At 37.2% G+C, this 19,053-nt stretch overlaps 1 protein-coding gene across 1 annotated transcript; it reads right to left on the bottom strand.

Annotated features, from left to right (window-relative positions):
* Nucleotides 1-450: 450 nt before the first annotated feature.
* On the bottom strand, nucleotides 451-885 carry LOC114385997. Its single transcript, XM_028346017.1, has one exon. The coding sequence runs from the start codon at nucleotides 868-870 to the stop codon at nucleotides 451-453; it is 420 nt and encodes a 139-aa protein (XP_028201818.1). The 5' UTR covers nucleotides 871-885.
* Nucleotides 886-19,053: the final 18,168 nt, after the last annotated feature.

A 19,053-nucleotide genomic window follows, 5' to 3' on the forward strand; every position in this document is an offset into this window, starting at 1 on the left:
GTGTAGTAACCATAGCAGGAGCACCACTACCACCACTACTTCTACCCGCAGACTGAGACACCTGTTAATTGGCTGAGAACTCCCACCAACTAGTTGAAGTCCTCCACTAGTCCTCTGTCCTCCAGAATGGTTTCCATATTTCCCGGGAGGGGCAGAATATGGCTTAGCACGATTGTGAGTCACAGGCTTCTTACCTTTCCCATGACTAGCATTGGCATTCCTGTAAAAGGTAGTCTTCTCCCGCTGATCTTCATCAAAGATTCTACACATGTTGGTCAACTGTGTAAAGTTATGAATACCGTGATAATTTACCATCATCTTTACTTCTGGTCGAAGGCCATTGACAAATTTCACGCATTTGGACCTCTCCCCAGCTTCCCCCTGATAATGAGGAAAATACCTTACAAGGTTCTCAAACCTCGCCGCATACTCTGCCACCGTCATACTTTCCTATTTCAGCTCGAGAAACTCCATCTCCTTCCTATTCTTCACATCTTCTGGAAAATACTTCTCCAGAAAAGTTTGTCTGAAAGTCTCCCATTGGACAACAACAACACCTGCTCCCTCTAAACGTGGGCGAGTGTTCTCCCACCAGTACTCCGCCTCATCTGCTAGCATGTGAGTAGCAAACAACACCTTCTGATGGTCCTGACACTCCATCACCCGGAAGATCTTCTCAATCTCCCTCAGCCAAGCCTCAGCACCCTCAGGATCATAACCCCCTTTGAAAGTAGGTGGGTTGTTCCTCTGAAAGCGATCTAACCCATGGTACATAGTTGCTCCTCCACCGCCTCCCTGATTGGCCATAACTTGCGCCAAGTTGTTCAAGGCCTCGGTAAGAAGTCGTTCTCGCTCATTTCTCGCAGCCATTACTTCATATGTCACGCAAGAAACAAAACTTTGAAGAACAAAAAATAAAATAAAAATATACCAACACAATAGAGTACACCTCTAATCAAACAAAACAAACACAACACATCAGAGTACACAAGGAAACACATAAAGCTCATAACACACATGGCCAAAAGGTTCGACCTGCTCTGATACCACTAAATGTGACACCCTCTACCCTTACAATTATAACTAACTAATTAAATAAATCATACAAAATTTAATTAAAAGATTATAAACACATAATAATAAAAGAAGGAAAAAAACATGCAAAATTAATTAATAATTTTTCTTTTTAAACACATTTAATTTAAATCAATTCAAAAGGATAAAGGTTCACATCCACTTAGTGAAAACATAATAGAAATTATTTTTTTAATAAAAGGTAAGAATATCCTGGCTCAAAATAAGGCCGTTCACTCTAAATAAATAATAGAAAGAAACTAAAGTAGAAAAGTATAACACAATTATATCATTCAGTCAATCATAACATGTGAAAATCATAATATGTGAAGTAAAATCCTATGCCCCAATGTCACACTTATCAGAGCATATCCCTATCACAGACTAAATCTCTCAATCTCTAGCATGTGACTCATCATATGAAGCCTCACTTGAAACAAAGTGGCAATCAGCCCAAACACAAACACACACCGGGAGCGAGATATCACATTCATATATAATAAAACATTAGAGCATGTGAAACATATAATACTTAAAGCTGAATGTATATAAATAACATTACTACACAAAATCGCACACATTATTCACACCCATTCAAGTTTATACCCTCCATAAAATAATATCAACCACAATTGTTAACTCAATGAAATTCAAACACAAGCGTTATGCAACAATTATACTAAGACTCAAGCCTATATGCAATGTGGTACCATGTCAGTGAAAAACAACACTGGGGCGCTTAGGAGTACATGCCAAAGCACACCACACAATGGGTATACTCGGTCACTCTCACTAAGTAACATCATAAGGTGACCAGTCAGGGTTACTCTGTTTTGCGAGAATGCCCCAACCACATGGGATCAACATGGGCTTAAAGGAGCACTCAAACCGAGTATCTTTACCCCCAAGGCCTAGATTCCGAAGAATCCGTTTGGGCCTCACCTTCTTGATTTAGGTCCAACCCCTAAAATATTTTCTTTTTTTTGCACGCAGACACTGTTTATGAGTTATATAATACCCACGACCTCACACTTATATTTCAAACATATTTAACACATTGCGCTATAGTTTAACCCTTCAGGATCCTAACTAGGAATCCTACAATTTCCTTTAACACTGCGCATAAAAGTTCTCTCAAGGTAAACACTGGTCGGGTTACTATATAACTCATAATTCACATGACAAGTAATATCACTACAAATATCAATCACACACTCATTCACAACCATATTTCATGTCCAGAGTTTAACATTTCACAGTTTAACTAATTCCAAAATATACTCAACAATTAAATAACAATATATCATAACAATAATAACATACAATATTTAACTTCAAGGCTTATAAACAAATAACTATAAAGTACACGTAATATATATATATATATTAACGTAAACGTAAACGTACATATTATATATATATATATATATATATATATATATATATAACATATAAAAAGTATTAAATATATATTAATATAAAATAATCACAATAATATCAAATATATCATTAAGTAAATATAAATTATATATAACAATAAAATATATACTCTTATTGATTTCTATGAATAACATGTATACCTATATTCTAAATATATTTCAACTAAGTTATCGACATCAAGAAAATGCCTAATTACAATGTGAATACAACTTTAGTTAATTTCTTTAAATGATTTTAGCCAGTTCAATTATCCAACAATCCCTACGCATATGAATTTCATGACAATCCCTACACATATGAATTTCATGACGAGAAATCACCCACATGAAATAAAATATAAAGTTTTTTTAAAAAAAAACAGTATCAATATATATGTACACGTATACACTGCGGTGTGAAAAAAAAAAAAAAAAATAAAAAGAACAAGATTGAAAGGCCAACATATCTGGTATAAACAAAATCACCACCACACAATTTTTATGCTAATTATAAAGATTTCTAATTTCTAAGGTACGCACCTAACACAGGAACACATCAATTCTACAACAAACTCACAACAGAACACCAATTGGTTCATCAAACACACTCAATCCGCGATTAAACATGAAAACATAATTAAATTCATAAACACCCCAAAATAACCCAAAAATTGATCCTCTAGGGATCCCTACACATATTCATTATAATCCCCAAGCGTGAGTAACTCATCCCTTACCTCGATGTAGTCGCTTAAATATTCTCTATTAGCAATGGTGGCGTCTCTGGTGCTCTCTAGAGCTCCTCCTCTGGTTGCTCTGTTAGGTTTCTTGCGCGTCAGAAAAGAAGAAAGGAACAAAATGTGTTTTCCAAAAAGCTGCTCTAGGTTAACATTTGGCTTATATAGTGGGAATTTATGACCTAATAATTTTTATTTTATTTTTACTTATTTATTTATTTATTAATTTATTATTTTCTTATTTACTTATTAAAGTTACGGCTGTTACATAAAGCAAGTTTCAACCGATCGTTCGTGCCGTAATCTCATTTTATCATTGTAAAATAAAGTTTCAACCGATCGTTTGTGCCGTAATCTCATTTTATCATTGTAAAATAAAGTTTCAACCGATCATTCACTTCACAAGTCGTCTTTTAATGAGATTGAAAGTAAATAAGTGAAACCAAAGTTAAAATCAACACATAACCAAACTTTTATCCATAAAAGTCACTTGAATCCGTTCAAGGACCAACGCCTTAACGGTCTCTTTTACTTTTATTGGTTAAAATGAACCTTTCAAAAGTTTAAAACCAACTCTACACGTAACTTTCTTGCTTTCAAAGAACTACGTAGGTCTGAGTTCCTCATCGCACTTGAGGATACGTTGGAGCAAGAGCCACGCTCTTGTCGACCCAAAAAGTAAAAAAACATAAAAAATGGAAAATAAAATAAATATTGAAGTCATGATTTTACACACTCGGTTAAAGGTTGTCCTCCCTTGTGACAGACGTGTGGGGTGCTGTCATACCCTAATTTCGTCTGGGGATGATCCTTTGCAAACATTTGGATTCTTGCCAGCCGAATTGAGCTGCTTAACGCCTATTGCCCCATATTCCGTAAGGTTTTTCGACGTTTCAGAAGGGAATGTGCAAAATACTCAAAAGGAGGGCAAAAGGGTCACTTTTGGGGCATTTTTTAGCCCCTAGGCCACCTAGATAACTTCATATGAAGTAACCAGCTCGTCTGGGTGAGCTCAGCTCGCCTGGGCGAGTAGGGTTGCTTCAGAATGAAGTTATTTTCTCGCCTGGGCAAGCTACCTTCAACCCAAATGCCATGTTTTGCTATAAATAGGCGTGAGGGGGCTGAAGGAGAGGGTCCTTGAGTTCTTTGAAATCCAAAGGTCCACAAAGAAGAAGAAAGAAGAGAAAATAAGAAGAAAGAAGAGAAAACAAGGCCGACACACTTTCGAATCGCATCTGTGATCGATTCCTACATCATTCGTCATTCGTTCTTTGGTCGTTCATCGTTCGTTCTTTGTTCTTCGTCCAGTTAGTGCTTGCTTTAAGGATTTGAATTTGATTTATGGACCCTTAGGGGTCCCCTTTATTTTTTGTGCATCTTCATCTCCTTCTTCGATCATCGGTGATCTTTTTCTTTGTTTAAAGCGAGTTTCGACCGGTCGTTCATACCGTAATCTCGTTTAATCACTGTTAAAATAAAATTCAACCGATCATTTGTGTTGTAATCTCACTTGATCACTTTTTAAATGAATTTCAACCGATAATTTGTGTTGTAATCTCACTTAATCACTATTTAAATAAGTTTTGACCAATTGTTTGTGTCGTAAACTCTTTTCATCAATGTAAAATAAGTTTTAATCGGTCATTAATGTTGCAAGTTATCTTAATAAAGATTGAAGATTAATAAGCAAAAAACCAAATAAAAACCAACTCATAAAATTCTTCATTTCATCAAAAAAATCAAGAGATCATTTCAAGGTCCAATGCCTTAACGAATCTCTCCTCTTTTCAAAAATCAAAAGATCGTTTCAAAGGTCCAACGCCTTAAACAACTTTTGTTCAGTTAAAATCAATCTTTCAAAAAAGATAAAAACAGTTTAACCAACAAATTTCAGACTTAAAGAACTATGTAGGTCTGATTTCCTAATCGCACCCGAGGATACATAGGAGCAAGGGCAACACCCTTGTCGACCCCAAAAAGAATAAAAACATAAAAGGGAAAAGATAATAAACATAAAAGGGAAAAATATATAATTTTGAACTCATGATTTGCACACTCGATTAGAGGTTGTTGTCCCTTGTGACGGGCGTGTGGGGTGCTAATACCTTCGCTGTGCGTAAACAACTTCCGAACCCTCATTTTCAAAATACACAGACCTTCGCCGAAGGGTAGGTTGTGACAGTTGGTGACTTCGCTAGGGACTATTTTTAGAGAGTTAGGCCATTCAATCAGTGTGCAACATCTTATCATGACTTCTTCTTTATTTATGTTCTTTCTTCCCTTTTATCTTTGGTTTTTGTCCATAACCTTTGTTATGTTGTTGTGTTTGTTGTGTGTTTGTCTATCAATTACATTGATAATTAAAAATATTTTTTCTATGCACATGGAACCCACATCTTGCACACACATTGAGATATTAGGCCCTATACCCGGGTCTATGTGAGCCATAAGGAGTGGAGGTTGATCTGTGGTCATGGTGGGTCTCCGACTTGCTTGATAACAGTGAAGCCTCATTTAGAGTTTTCCTTTTTTAGTGATGCATTGTCGTTGATAGTCCCCATCGCCATAATGTATTACCTAAGAGGATGATATCTCTAGAAGCCAGTAAGGTTACTTGAAACCACCATTTGGAGTTGTCACTAGAAGGGGACTTTTGGATCTTTTCCATTAGATTCCTCAATTAGAGGGCACATAGTAAACTTACTCTGGCATATTCCTTTATTGCATCATGCATCTCTTCATGGCATCGTAATACGCATATCACCCCTGCATCATATTCATGCATTGCATTTGCATAAATCACTGCATTATCATACACTTTCATTTAGCATGTCAATTGCATACATTCTATTTTCATCATTCGCATGACGTTCACTCATGCATGATCCTTGCATTTTCCTCTGCATATAAAAAACATAAAAACACAAAAATTGAGAACAAAAAGAAAGTTACACCATATTCTTAGTTGTATGTGTTTGGTACCATGATGATGGCTATAAACCAACCATGTTGGGATTATACACCCATTTCTGCAAACAAAAAAATGATTGAAAATCATATGAACGTAGTACCTAATGCATGGTTAACTAGGAAAATGATCTTCGGGCATCTCAATCTCATAATTACATTTGCCATGCATATCATGAGTATGGCCTAGTCATTCATCTTTATGATAGGTTGCGGAAGTATTGCCAATCAAAATTTCTTTTCCTTGGATTATGGGGTTGATCCAAGCACATGTTTTAAGAAAAAGGTTCATCAAGTCAAGGTCAAGTATGGAAGTAACCAACTTGCAAAAATTGGGGCAAAAGATGAATCGAGTAACATCGCTTCTTTGTCTATTGCCAACACATGATTTACAAAATTAAGGACTGTTAATGTCCATGTTACTTCCAGTTTCACTTTGACTCTGACAAGATGTAATAAATAATGTCGTCCGAATTGATTTGACCATGTGTCCTACTGAACGTCCTGTGTAAAATTTGCAATACTTCAACAATGCATCATTCACATATGTCCATGCTTTTCACATTGGTTGCATTGCTCATTGCATTCTTTTCTTGAAATCAAAACTGTAATCATTGTTATCGAAAGGAAGGAACACGCTTTACAACGCCCTTATCGAACACGTGCTATAGCTAGAGTAATGGGAGAAATAGAGGAGATGCAAGAACGGATGAAGGCTGACATGGAGGCCATGAAAGAGCAAATGGCCACAATGATGGAGGCCATGATGAGCATGAAGAAGATAATGGAGGTCAATGCGGCTGCAGTTGCCGCTACCAGTGCCATTGCTGAGGTGGACCTGACTCCTCTATCTGGCCTCAATCAAATAAATCATCCAACCTCGGATAGGGTAGGTCAAGGAAGCAAAGAGTTGGGAAGTATGGGCGGCCCCCATTGTGTGCAAATTCAAAAAAAGTATGCCTTCCCGCCATATGGCTTGCCTCCCAACTATACACCACCCAATGTTGCACGCGCTCCCGATGGGAATGTTGACAAATCCGCTCCCATACTCATTGAGAGCCAACAACCTCAATCTGATCATGCACCTGTCTCTCAACCCATGGGGGAAACACATGAAGTACCCCACCACAATCTAGCCGACCTCGAGCCTCGCCTCGGATACTCCATTGAGGGGCAAGCAGTTGGTGATGTACCCCTGCCAAACACTTTGGAGGGCCCCTCAGTTTCACCCACAACCACAACCCTTGTATCTTACGGTAGAGAGAGTCCCTCCTGCTATGGTGGAAAGGGAGAAATTGGATCATATAGAGGAAAGGCTAAGGGCCATTGAAGGAGGTAGAGATCATGCTTTTACTGACATGGCAGAGTTGTACCTAGTGCCTAATGTCATCATCCCTCCAAAATTCAAGGTGCCCAATTTTGATAAGTACAAGGGGACTGCTTGCCCCAAGAATCACCTAAAACTGTACTGTCGGAAGATGGGGGCATACGCGAAAGATGAAAAACTGCTGATGCATTTCTTCCAAGAGAGCCTTACTGGGGCAGCCGTCACCTGGTATACTAACTTGGAACCTTCCCGAGTCCATTCTTGGAAGGACCTAATGGTTGCCTTTGTTAGGTAGTATCTGTGCAATTTTGATATGGTTCCGGATAGGATGCAGCTATATAGCATGTGTAAAAAGGGGCATGAATCTTTCAAAGAATACGTCCAGAGGTGGAGGGACTTGGCAGCTCAAGTGGTACCTCCAATGATGGAATGGGAGATGATAACAATGATAGTAGACACATTACCGGTGTTCTACTATGAGAAAATGGTGGGCTACACACCTTCAAGCTTTGCATATTTAGTTTTCGCCAGCGAAAGGATCGAAGTGGGTCTGAAAAGAGGCAAATTTGATTATCCTGCTTTGATGAATGAGAAGCCTGGGGCAAATGGAGAGAATGAGGAAGAAGGAGGAACCCATGCTGTGACTGTCATTCCTACATGGCCAAATCAAGCATGTCAATACTCAGCCAATATTGACCCTTCTCATTACCCACCACCCAATCAACCATAAAGGCCACCCCTAAATTAGCCACAAGGCCTGCCTGCCGCACATCCAATGCCAAACACCACCCTTATCACAAACCAAAACACTAACCAAGGAAGGAATTTTGCGGCAAAAAAACCTATAGAATTCACCCCAATTCCAATGTCATATGCTAACTTGCTCTCTACTCGATAATTCAATGGTAGCCATAACCCTAGCCAAGGTTCCTCAACCTCCATTTTTCAGAGGATACGACTCAAACACAGCATGTGATTATCATGTAGGAGTTCCAGGGCATTCCATTGAGCATTGTATGACCCTAAAGCATAAGGTGCAAGGTCTAATTGATGCGCGCTGGCTGAAATTTGAGTAGAATTGCTTATGAATTCTGACGTTGGCAAGCGACACTATACATGGGGCAATTTGAAGGTTGTTGTTAGATGTCTCTAGTGACTCATTAGGATTTTCAAGTTTATGCCATTATTGTAAACCATAGTTACAATGCTAATAATATGGATAAATTTGACATCCTTGTCTCTCATCCTCTCACAATTACATCTTTGCTTATTCAATTGTCATTGGAATGTGAGTGTAAGCCATTGGTTTGTTTGCTCAAGCAACCTGCGCTCCTGAGTTTTGACTTCTAAGACCGTAAAATGATGAGTAAAGTTCAAAACAAAGGTAAAAAGAAAAAAAAATGTTTGACTGACTGTATTTCAAAAAAATGTACAGACATTCATGTGACCTCATTCTTAAAAGTTTTCTTTTTGAGAGAAAAATAAGTTGTCAAGAACAGGAGTCGTTCGACTTAATCCGTGAATTGAAAATCCTTTGAATGTTTCTCATCCTTGAAAATTCATTTTCGAGAACATGCACAATTTCTTTCTTTTCTTCCTTGCTACGAGGTCATGACAAAAGACAACAATGGATACCTTAGAACCCTACACTGGGGCAATGAGAGGCATTGTGTATGAGCCCCAAGCGAACCCAGGGGTAGATCAAAAGTTCTCATCCGATAGGTTGAAAACTTGAAAGAGCAGCCTAGGCAAAAATTAGGGTGATATAAAAATAAAAAAATTAAAAAAAACAACAATCAGGGCCGTGTTATTAAGGTTTTGTCCCAAAATCCAAACTATAAAAGGATCTGAGTCAGGATTTGAAATGATACATGGCCATGTTTTGACATCCCAAACACTAGTTTATCCTTTGCTACCCCCTCAGAGCCAAAGCATATTTGTTTTCTAAAAAAAAACAGTATAAGAAAAATAGAAACCCTGAGTGGGAACCACCGCTAAATCGGCGAGAAGAGCCATGCAAATACACATGCATGAAGTTAGGAAAAACAATGAAAAAAAAAATCCGCCAACGGCGAGTAAAAAAAAGGAAAAAAGGAGAGACAGAAGATCTCCAAATTCTATAAAAAAGGCACAAAAGTGCAATGAAAGATTAATGTATGAGACAAAAGAAGTAGAGCCCAACCCAAAAGGTACAAGCAATGCTCTCAAGGTTCTTACTCAATATAACCCTTAAACATTCTTTGAGCCTCTAATCATTTCTTTCATATCCCTCTTACCCCTGACCATGTTACAAGCCCAATAAAGCCCATGCAGATCAAAGAATGACTAATTTGCTTTTAAGTTGGGATTCTGGAATGAAACCCGTGCACGCTTGTGATTGTTGAATATATATATATATATATATATATATATATATATATACAAAAAAGAAAGAAAAACCCATGAGGTTCACACTTGCACATTTGAGAAGAAAACTCATTTGACAAAGAACTCATGCAAAATGCCCGAAACCAATTGTGATAGTAGGGTACATCTAATGTTAGTCGCTCATGCAGACTCCTTAGGATTCCTTTTGAATCCAATGGTGGCCTTTGCTTAGTGATCAACCCGTGTCATCGAGTATCAGTGGGATCAACAGACCCATGGCATCACTCTATGACCTTAAACCAAAAAAGTTTCACTTGGTCACATACCAAAGGGTGACGATCCATTGTGATCCTTCAACGATGCATGCGATTGGTCCCAAATCCTTGTGTTCTTCTTGCTGTGCAGAATGATCGAAGTTTTTAAAAAGAAAGGTAAAATCCCTAGGATCAATATTTCAATTGGTTGATTAAATGTCAAATGGCTCCACTGCCGTCATCCAAAATTGTCAAGTGACTAAATCAAATTGAATACACACTCCGAGGGAGCTCCCGAAGAGATTTGCAAAAGATAGGATAAGGTTCCATGAGCTATCACATCTTTAAAAAAAGAGACAGTTAATATGTGTTTTCCACAAAAAAAGGAAAAAAAAATCAAATCAAATCAAAGTCACAAAAATAGGAAAGAATGTCATGAACATTGTACAAATTTCCATTGCATTGTTGCATACAAAGCCTGCATTTACTGCATTTCAAGATAAAGGTTGCATGCATCTGCATCCAAAAAAAAATCATGTTCATATTAAATGCCAAAAATCATGTTAAGCAGCTCACCTTTCGTAGGGCTCAAAGTCCACACCTTCATAGGACTCAAAGTCCTCACTTTATCTTTCATAGGGCTCAAAGTCCTCTCTTTATCTTTCATAGGACTCAAAGTCCTTACTTTTATCTTTCGTAGGACTCAAAGTCCTCACCTTTATCTTTCGTAGGACTCAAAGTCTTCACATTTATCTTTCGTAGGACTCAAAATCCTCACCTTTATCTTTCATAAGACTCAAAGTCCTCACTTTTGTCTTTCATAGGACTCAAAGTCCTCCATCACTTATGCTTTCAAGACAATAAAGTCTTCATCCTTTTCAAAGACTATCGTAGTCTTTTGTCATGCGGAGACAATCATGGTCATTCGTTTTTGTTGCCTTCCAGAGACAAGCGAGTCTGTTGGCACACAGAGACAAATTATGATCATCTGCCACTTTTGGAAGACTTTAATGTCTTTCGATCGAGACTATTAAAGTCTCCTTTGCCTTCTAGAGACAAGTGAGTCCATTGGCACACAGAGATAAATTATGGCCATCTGCCCCTTTTTGAAGACTTCAATGACTTTCGACCGAGACTATTAAAGTCTCATTTGCCTTCTAGAGACAAACGAGTCCGTTGACATGCAGAGACAAATTATGGTCATCTGTCCCTTTTCGAAGATTTCAATGTCTTTCGACCGAGACTATTAAAGTCTCCTTTGCCTTCCAGAGACAAGCAAGTCCATTGGCACACAGAGACAAATTATGGTCATCTGCCCTTTTCGAAGACTTCAATGTCTTTCGACGGAGACTATTTAAGTCTCCTTTGCCATCCAGAGACAATCAAGTCTGATGGCATGCGGAGACCATCATGATCATCCGCTTTGATTGTTTTCAAGACTATTGCAATCTCTTTTGCCTTCCAGAGACAAGCGAGTCTATTGGCATGCAGAGACAATCATGGTCATCCGTTTTTTCATTGTTTTCAAGACTATTGCAGTCTCCTTTGCAATCTAGAGACAATCAAGTCCGATGGCATGCAGAGACCATCATGGTCATCCACTTTCGTTGTTTTCAAGACTATTGTAGTCTCATTTTCCTTCTAGAGACAAGTGAGTCCGTTGGCATGCGGAGACAATCATGGTCATCCATTTTTTTATTGTTGTTTTCAAGACTATTGCAGTCTCCTTTGCCTTCCAGAGACAAGCGAGTCCGTTGGCATGCGGAGACAATTATGGTCATTTTACATTTCGAAGACGAAAATTTCTTCAAAAGGCAACAATGCCTTCATTTACATTTCAAAGATGAGAATGTCTTCAAAAGGCGACAATGCCTTCATTTACATTTCAAAGACGACAATGTCTTCAGTCATTTCATGCTTTCAAAAGGCGACAATACCTTCATTTACATTTTTAAGATGACAATGTCTTCAATCATTTCATGCTTTCAAAGGCGACAATGCCTTCATTTACGCTTTCGAAGATGACAATGTCTTCATCTCATAGACTTCAATGTCTTTTGTCCTTGTGCTTCATAGGACTTGACATCCTTTGTGTCTAAGCTTTTAAAAAGAAAAAAAGAAAAAAATAAAATATATATAAAAATAAAAAAAATAATAAAATGAAAAAGAAAAAAAAAGAAGAACTTCAATGTCTTTATGTTTTCACAGGTTTTACTACTTGGACTTCCACTAGTGGCCAGTTGGATGGTGAGATCTCTCGAACGAAATTAGTGTCTTTATTTTTTATTCCCTTTTATTTCCAATAAAATATAAGTAAAGAGGGGCAATTTTCATACCCTAATTTCGTCTGGGGATGATCCTTTGCAAACATTTGGATTCTTGCTAGCCAAATTGGGCTGCTTAACACCTATTGCTGCACATTCCGTAAGGTTTTTTTTGACGTTTTGGAAGGAAATGTGCAAAATACTCAAAAGGAGGGAAAAAGGGTCACTTTTGGGGCATTTCTCAGCCCCTAGGCCACCTAGATAACTTCATGATGAAGTAACCAGATCGCTTGGGCGAGCAGGGTTACTTTAGAATGAATTTATTTGCTTGCCTGGGCGAGCTCAGCTCGACTTGGCGAGCTACCTTCAACCCAAATGCCATCTTTTGCTATGAATAGGTGTGAGGGGGCTGAAGGAGAGGGTCCCTGAGTTCCCTGAAGTGAAGAGGTCCAGAAAGAAGAAGAAAGAAGAGAAAACAAGAAGAAAGAAGAGAAAACAAGGATGAAACGCTTCCGAATCGCATCCATGATCGATTCCTACACCGTTCGTCGTTCGTTCTTCGATCGTTCTTCGTTCTTCATTCGGTTAGTGCTTGCTTTAAGGATTTGAATTTGATTTATGGACCCTTAGGGGTCCCCTTTATTGTTTGTGCATCTTCATCTCCTTCTTCAATCATTAGTGATCTTTTTCTTTGTTTAAAGCAAGTTTTGACCGATCGTTCATACCGTAATCTCGTTTAATCACCGTTAAAATAAAATTCAACCGATCGTTTGTGTTGTAATCTCACTTAATCACTATTTAAATAAGTTTCGACCAATTGTTTGTCTTGTAAACTCTTTTCATCAATGTAAAATAAGTTTTAATCGGTCATTAACGCCGCAAGTTATCTTAAAATAGGATTGAAGATTAATAAGAAAAAAATCAAATAAAAATCGACTCATAAACTTCTACATTTCATAAAAAAATCAAGAGATCGTTTCAAGGTCCAACGCCTTAACGATTCCCTCTTTTAAAAAATCGAGAGGTCATTTCAAGGTCCAATGCCTTAATGACTCTCTCCTCTTTTCAAAAATCAAAAGATCGTTTCAAAGGTCCAATGCCTTAAACGACTTTTCTTCGGTTAAAATCAATCTTTCAAAAAAGATAAAAACAATTTAACCAATAAATTTTAGACTTAAAGAACTACGTAGGTCTTATTTCCTCATCGCACCCGAGGTTACGTAGGAGTAAGGGCAACACCCTTGTCGACCCCAAAAAGAATAAAAACATAAAAAGGGAAAAGATAATAAACATAAAAAGGAAAAATACATAATTTTGAAGTCATGATTTGCACATTCAATTAGAGGTTGTCGTCCCTTGTGACGGGCGTGCGGGGTGCTACTACCTTCCCTATGCGTAAACAACTCCCGAACCCTCATTTTCAAAACACGCAGACCATCGTCTTTTTGGTTTTTCTAACATTTTCCTCAAATAAACATTGGTGGTGAATCCACGCGTTTTCCTTCAATGGAAGATGCACCCTTGGCCCAGGAGAGAGACCTTTTCACAACCCCGCTGAAGGGCAGGTTGCGACAGGTGCTAATACCTTCCCCCCATGAAAACGACTCCCGAACCTTTATTCTTAAAATTTGCAGACCCCTTTTTGGTTTTTTTCTAACTTTTTCCTCAAATAAACATTGGTGACGACTCTCGTGTGTTTTCTTTTCTTGGAAGATGCACCCTTGAGTCTCGCCACGCCCTCCCGCCGAAAGGTAAGTTGTGACAGTTGGCGACTCCACTAGGGATCTCTTTTAGAGAGTTAAGCCATTTAATCTGTGTGCAATATTTATCATGAATTCCTCTTTGATTTGTTTCCCTTTCTTTATTTCATGCTCCTGTGTTCATATAACTCTTTCGATGCTTTTGTATTTGGTGTGGTTGTTTACTTATACATGCATTTATAAATATTTGATGCACACACGACACCTACACCTTTGCACACACGGTGAGTTATTAGGGACCTATACCCGGGTCCATGGGAACGTAGGAAGTGGAGGTTGATCTGTGATCATGCTGAGTCTCTGACTCACTTGATGATAGTGAAACCTCATCTAGAGTTTTTCTCTTTGATGATATGTTGTCGTTGGTAGTCCCTACCGTCACAATGTTTGATATCAAAGGGGATGATATCTCTAGAAACCTTTGAAAGATATGTGCGACCACCTTGAGAGTTTTCAAAATTTACTTTCTAGCAAGTACATTGTGCTGCTAAACAATAAACATGTAGGTTTCCTCTCACGTGAACTGTCAAACGGCATTCCTTTCAACAACACCACTAGATATTAAACAAGTTCTTAGCAGTCTCATTCTTTTATATAATCGAGAGAAGTGTTTTTTTTTTCTTCTTTCTTTAGTGTAAGGGCTTAGCAGCTTGTTGGTTGGCTGCTTGTGACAATTATTTTGTGCTATATGGAGGCAAGAAAATTACACACAATAATTATTACTATTATTATTTTAAATAAAACCTTATATTGTTAGTTGTAAGTGAAATTAAAGTGAATTAATCTGAGTTGTGCCACAACAGCATTAAGACAAATAATTTGAACGTGGAATTACCGATCAAGGCTTGGCATGTGAAACTGGCCCTTCGAATTAATTTAACCAAGCTAGGCTTTTGACTGTGATTACTATCTTTTGTGCCAGTTATTCATGCAACTTCTGTGACCTTTTTCTTCTTGTGTGCTACTGCCACTTGATGAGTTTGAGCTGAATAATGAGAATTTGCAACTATTCACCTCTGTTTGCTTTGAATTACAATTTGAGAATATATATAAGTTTTTAAAGTAAAAGAATATTATTAACGCTGAAGGCAAGGGCTATTCTAATAATACGTAATACAACTAGCTTTAGCAAGTTTGGAATCTATCAATGTAGTTCTGATTAAGGACTGATTAATATACCCGTGGAGACTAATACTCTTATCTCACTAATTAAATGAAATCGAATATATGAATCGTACAATGACATTAGTCTCAACTAAAAACAAAAATTTTAAGGATATTGTTCATCATAAAATTCCCTTTTAATAATTCTGTGTAATGTCCTTCTTAATCTCTTTTTTTAGGACTAAAAAATACCATCTAATCTCTTGACCGGTGCCTCCAATAGCTTTCTTTGCATGCGACAAAATCACCTTAACTGATTTCCTTTAGTATTTTGCTCAGTATGTGTCTCACTTATATCTTTTCCATTGCAATCTTTCTGTATTCCATCAATTTTTTTTCCTTTTATCTCGACACATTCACTTTAACATATTCATTTATACTATTCTCACATTTTCCCCTTATTCTCCCTTTAAAATTTAGCATTCACTTGTAGAGTATAGTTGGCTGCATCCTTTGAGTTTGATAGGTATTTAGCAGTCACATAACTGTGATACCTTTCTCCGTTTTAACTACCCTAACTTGTATACAATGTGTGGCATTTCATTCATTTTCCCATTATTTTGTAATAGTGATTCTAGATAGTTGAACTTAGAAACCTATGGTATGACATCTTCAATTTTTACTTCCAAATCATTGTTCTCTTCTTTGTTCTTTCTTGGTAAAATTGTAATGCATATGCTTTGCCTTACTCCTATTCAGGTGAAAATCCTTGGCTTCCAATCACTTATAATTTATCAACATGCCTGCATAGAACTCTTAACAAACCAACCAAAATAAATTTCCAAAAACTTGTATAGTAACTTGTAACAAGCTAGGTGGAATTAATTTTTCTTTTCCTTTTGCTAAAAAAAAAATCTCATTAATAAGTACGAAGGATGTTTGTACCCTTTTCCAAAAAAAAAATTATGCCATACCTTGGTTGTTAAACCAGTAGCCCCTTTCTCCTCCACCTCACCATCTTCAAAACCAATAACATTGCTAATATAGGAGAGGTAACTATTATCTACAGACTTATTCGGATAACTGATTTGGTCCTAGTTTATCATGTTTGGATTGATAACTGATTTGCTCCCAATTTATCATATTCGGATAACTGATTTGCTCAGCTTCTACTAAGTTATGATGTTTGGATTGATAATACTAGGCTACATTCTTTCCCTTGCTTATACTATTTCTCCTAATAGTGATGTTTATGTGGCTGAAATAGGTAAATGGTCAAATAATAATGGAGCAAGCTGTAAAGGTGCAAGAATGGTCTTTTTGTGTATCTAGTGGACTAGTGGTTAATGTGTTTGAGTTTAATTTCTAATAACCCCGAACATGACAGCACCCAAGTCCACCCCAAAGCCTAATCACATACCTAACAGAGATATCTTCACAAATAAACCATTCTGAAATAACCTCCCCCATCCGAGAACATGAAAACACCCACGTCCACCCCAAAGCCTAATCACATACCATCAAACTAACTGCCACAACAAAAACTCAGATATGTAGGCCCCATCTAAATTTACAACACTTACACGATCAACTATTGCAGCTTTTTATGCAATCTTGGCATATCAATAATAACAATGAAAGGCTAAGCACTTATAGGAGAGACACCATAGATATATTGGTGGTTGGTCTGAGATGGGTGTTGCAGATCAATTATGCATGGGTTGTCGGTTAGGTAACACAGTTCTGTCCTATAAATATGATCATGTCAGGTTACTAAAAATAGTACAAGAAATTCAAGAAAAGCATAAGAAACTCTTAGCTTGATGAGCCAATGGCAGCTAGAATTAAAATCTAGAAAGATGAAATGAGGTAAGGAGAAGGATTGGATGACAAACGAGTAAGCAAGTTTGTCATCACTTTTCCAATCCCTATGTCCTTAATTAGATTTCCATAGGTAGAAGTACCATATAGGAACTTTCACTCCATTGCTTCTTCTCACTTCCTTAATTTGAGGAGAAAGCAAGTTTGTCATCACCTTTCCAATCTCTATCCTCTTGACTTATTAATTTTATGTACTGGATCAAACAATCGAAATTGGAGTAAGAAGAATCACCTCACACTATGGTTAGCCAACATAGCCACTTCCCGTGCCAAATTCAGAAACTCCTTCTTCCTGTGACCCATGAGATCATTGACCATATTTTCTATAAGGTTCCTATCACACACAACATCCTTCATGTCCAACCCAACCTTACAAACTTCATTCACAAACATGCTATTAACATGTCGATCTCCAAAGCTAGGCCAGCAAATCCTATATGGGTTTTATATATACAACATGATTCTCTATACCCGGACTTGAAAGAGAGAGAATATGTGAGTGTAAGTGAGAAAGAGAGAAAGTCTTTGCTTTGTTTGTGTACCTGCCCAAGCTATGAGGTGAGATGTGTCATTTTAAACAAGGAGATGTGGGACTGACAAAACCTGCAGATAGGTCGGATCATGAGGTTGATGATCCCCTATATCTGATGACATTGACCATCCCACAACTTTTTCTGAAGCCATTGCAGGTTATGTGGGATGCTACCGTGTTCGGGGTGTTTAATGAAGACTTCTCCTTGTACATAAAGAATGAAGATTTGTCTAAAATAACACACGGTGGTCAATGTCTCAGCATCTCTATTATACAGTTGTGGATTCTATAAGTCAATTTAGATTATTGTTTATTACCTAACTTATTGTTTTAAATTCATACATAATTTTCTTTGTGTTAACAACAATAGGCACATGACTGAGACAAGCATGTGAGCGGGGAATGCCGATGTGTATGGATTCCTCGAGCCACAGTCCATCCAGAGATCTGGGCAATCGTAATTTGAATCAGAAAGTTACATGAAGAACTGGATGCAGAATTCAAAACAGGATGTGTACCTAGGAGCCTACCTGAATGGGTAAGTTAAACTGAACAAATGAATTTAAATAATGGATAATAGTATAATAACCTATATTGGTCTCCACTGCAATGCACATTGGCAAATGGTCATCATTTTGCCTAAGGAATTTGAATCAGAAAATGTTGTCATCTGGTTTTGTTCATTGCATAATAGGCTAGACAACTACCTCAAAGGAATAATTAACAGGTCAATGTTGTTTTTCAATACATTTGCATTAGCATTAGTCAGGAAAATCAATATTTTAATTGTACAATAACCATCCATGTTTGTATTCAACAGTGCTTTGAAAGGACTTGACGATACTCCACAAAGTAAATCCAAGGCTGGTGCTAGGTGGATTGTTGTTAAAGTAAGTGATTTAGACAATGCTTCTACTTATATTTTATGTTTGTATAGACTAATTTGTAGTTAACGTTCAATATGTAAATTTCGTCATGTATTTAGTGTAATAGACAAAAAGGAAGCACTGAGTGTGGGTATTACATCATGCACTGGATGTCAACAATAATCATAGGAAGTTTCAAGAATAATTGGGAAACAATAATTGTTTAATTAAAACAAATTTAATTTTGTTATGATTGGTATTATATTATTAACTTATGTTTCATTTTATCATGTAGTATTTCAATGATGCTAGACCACTGGAACCAGAGAGATTGAAGGTGCTTCGCATCCTGTGGGCAAAGTATTATTTGAAAGTTAGAAATGAAACATAGGATGTTTAGGCAATTTTATAATTTTAGTTTAGGCAATTTTGTAATTTTAGTTATTGCTTTACATTTTTTACAATTCATGTCTCCTTTTAACATTAAATATTCTTATAATTC

This window comes from Glycine soja, chromosome 15, assembly GCF_004193775.1.
Source record: "Glycine soja cultivar W05 chromosome 15, ASM419377v2, whole genome shotgun sequence".
Taxonomy (NCBI): domain Eukaryota; kingdom Viridiplantae; phylum Streptophyta; class Magnoliopsida; order Fabales; family Fabaceae; genus Glycine; species Glycine soja.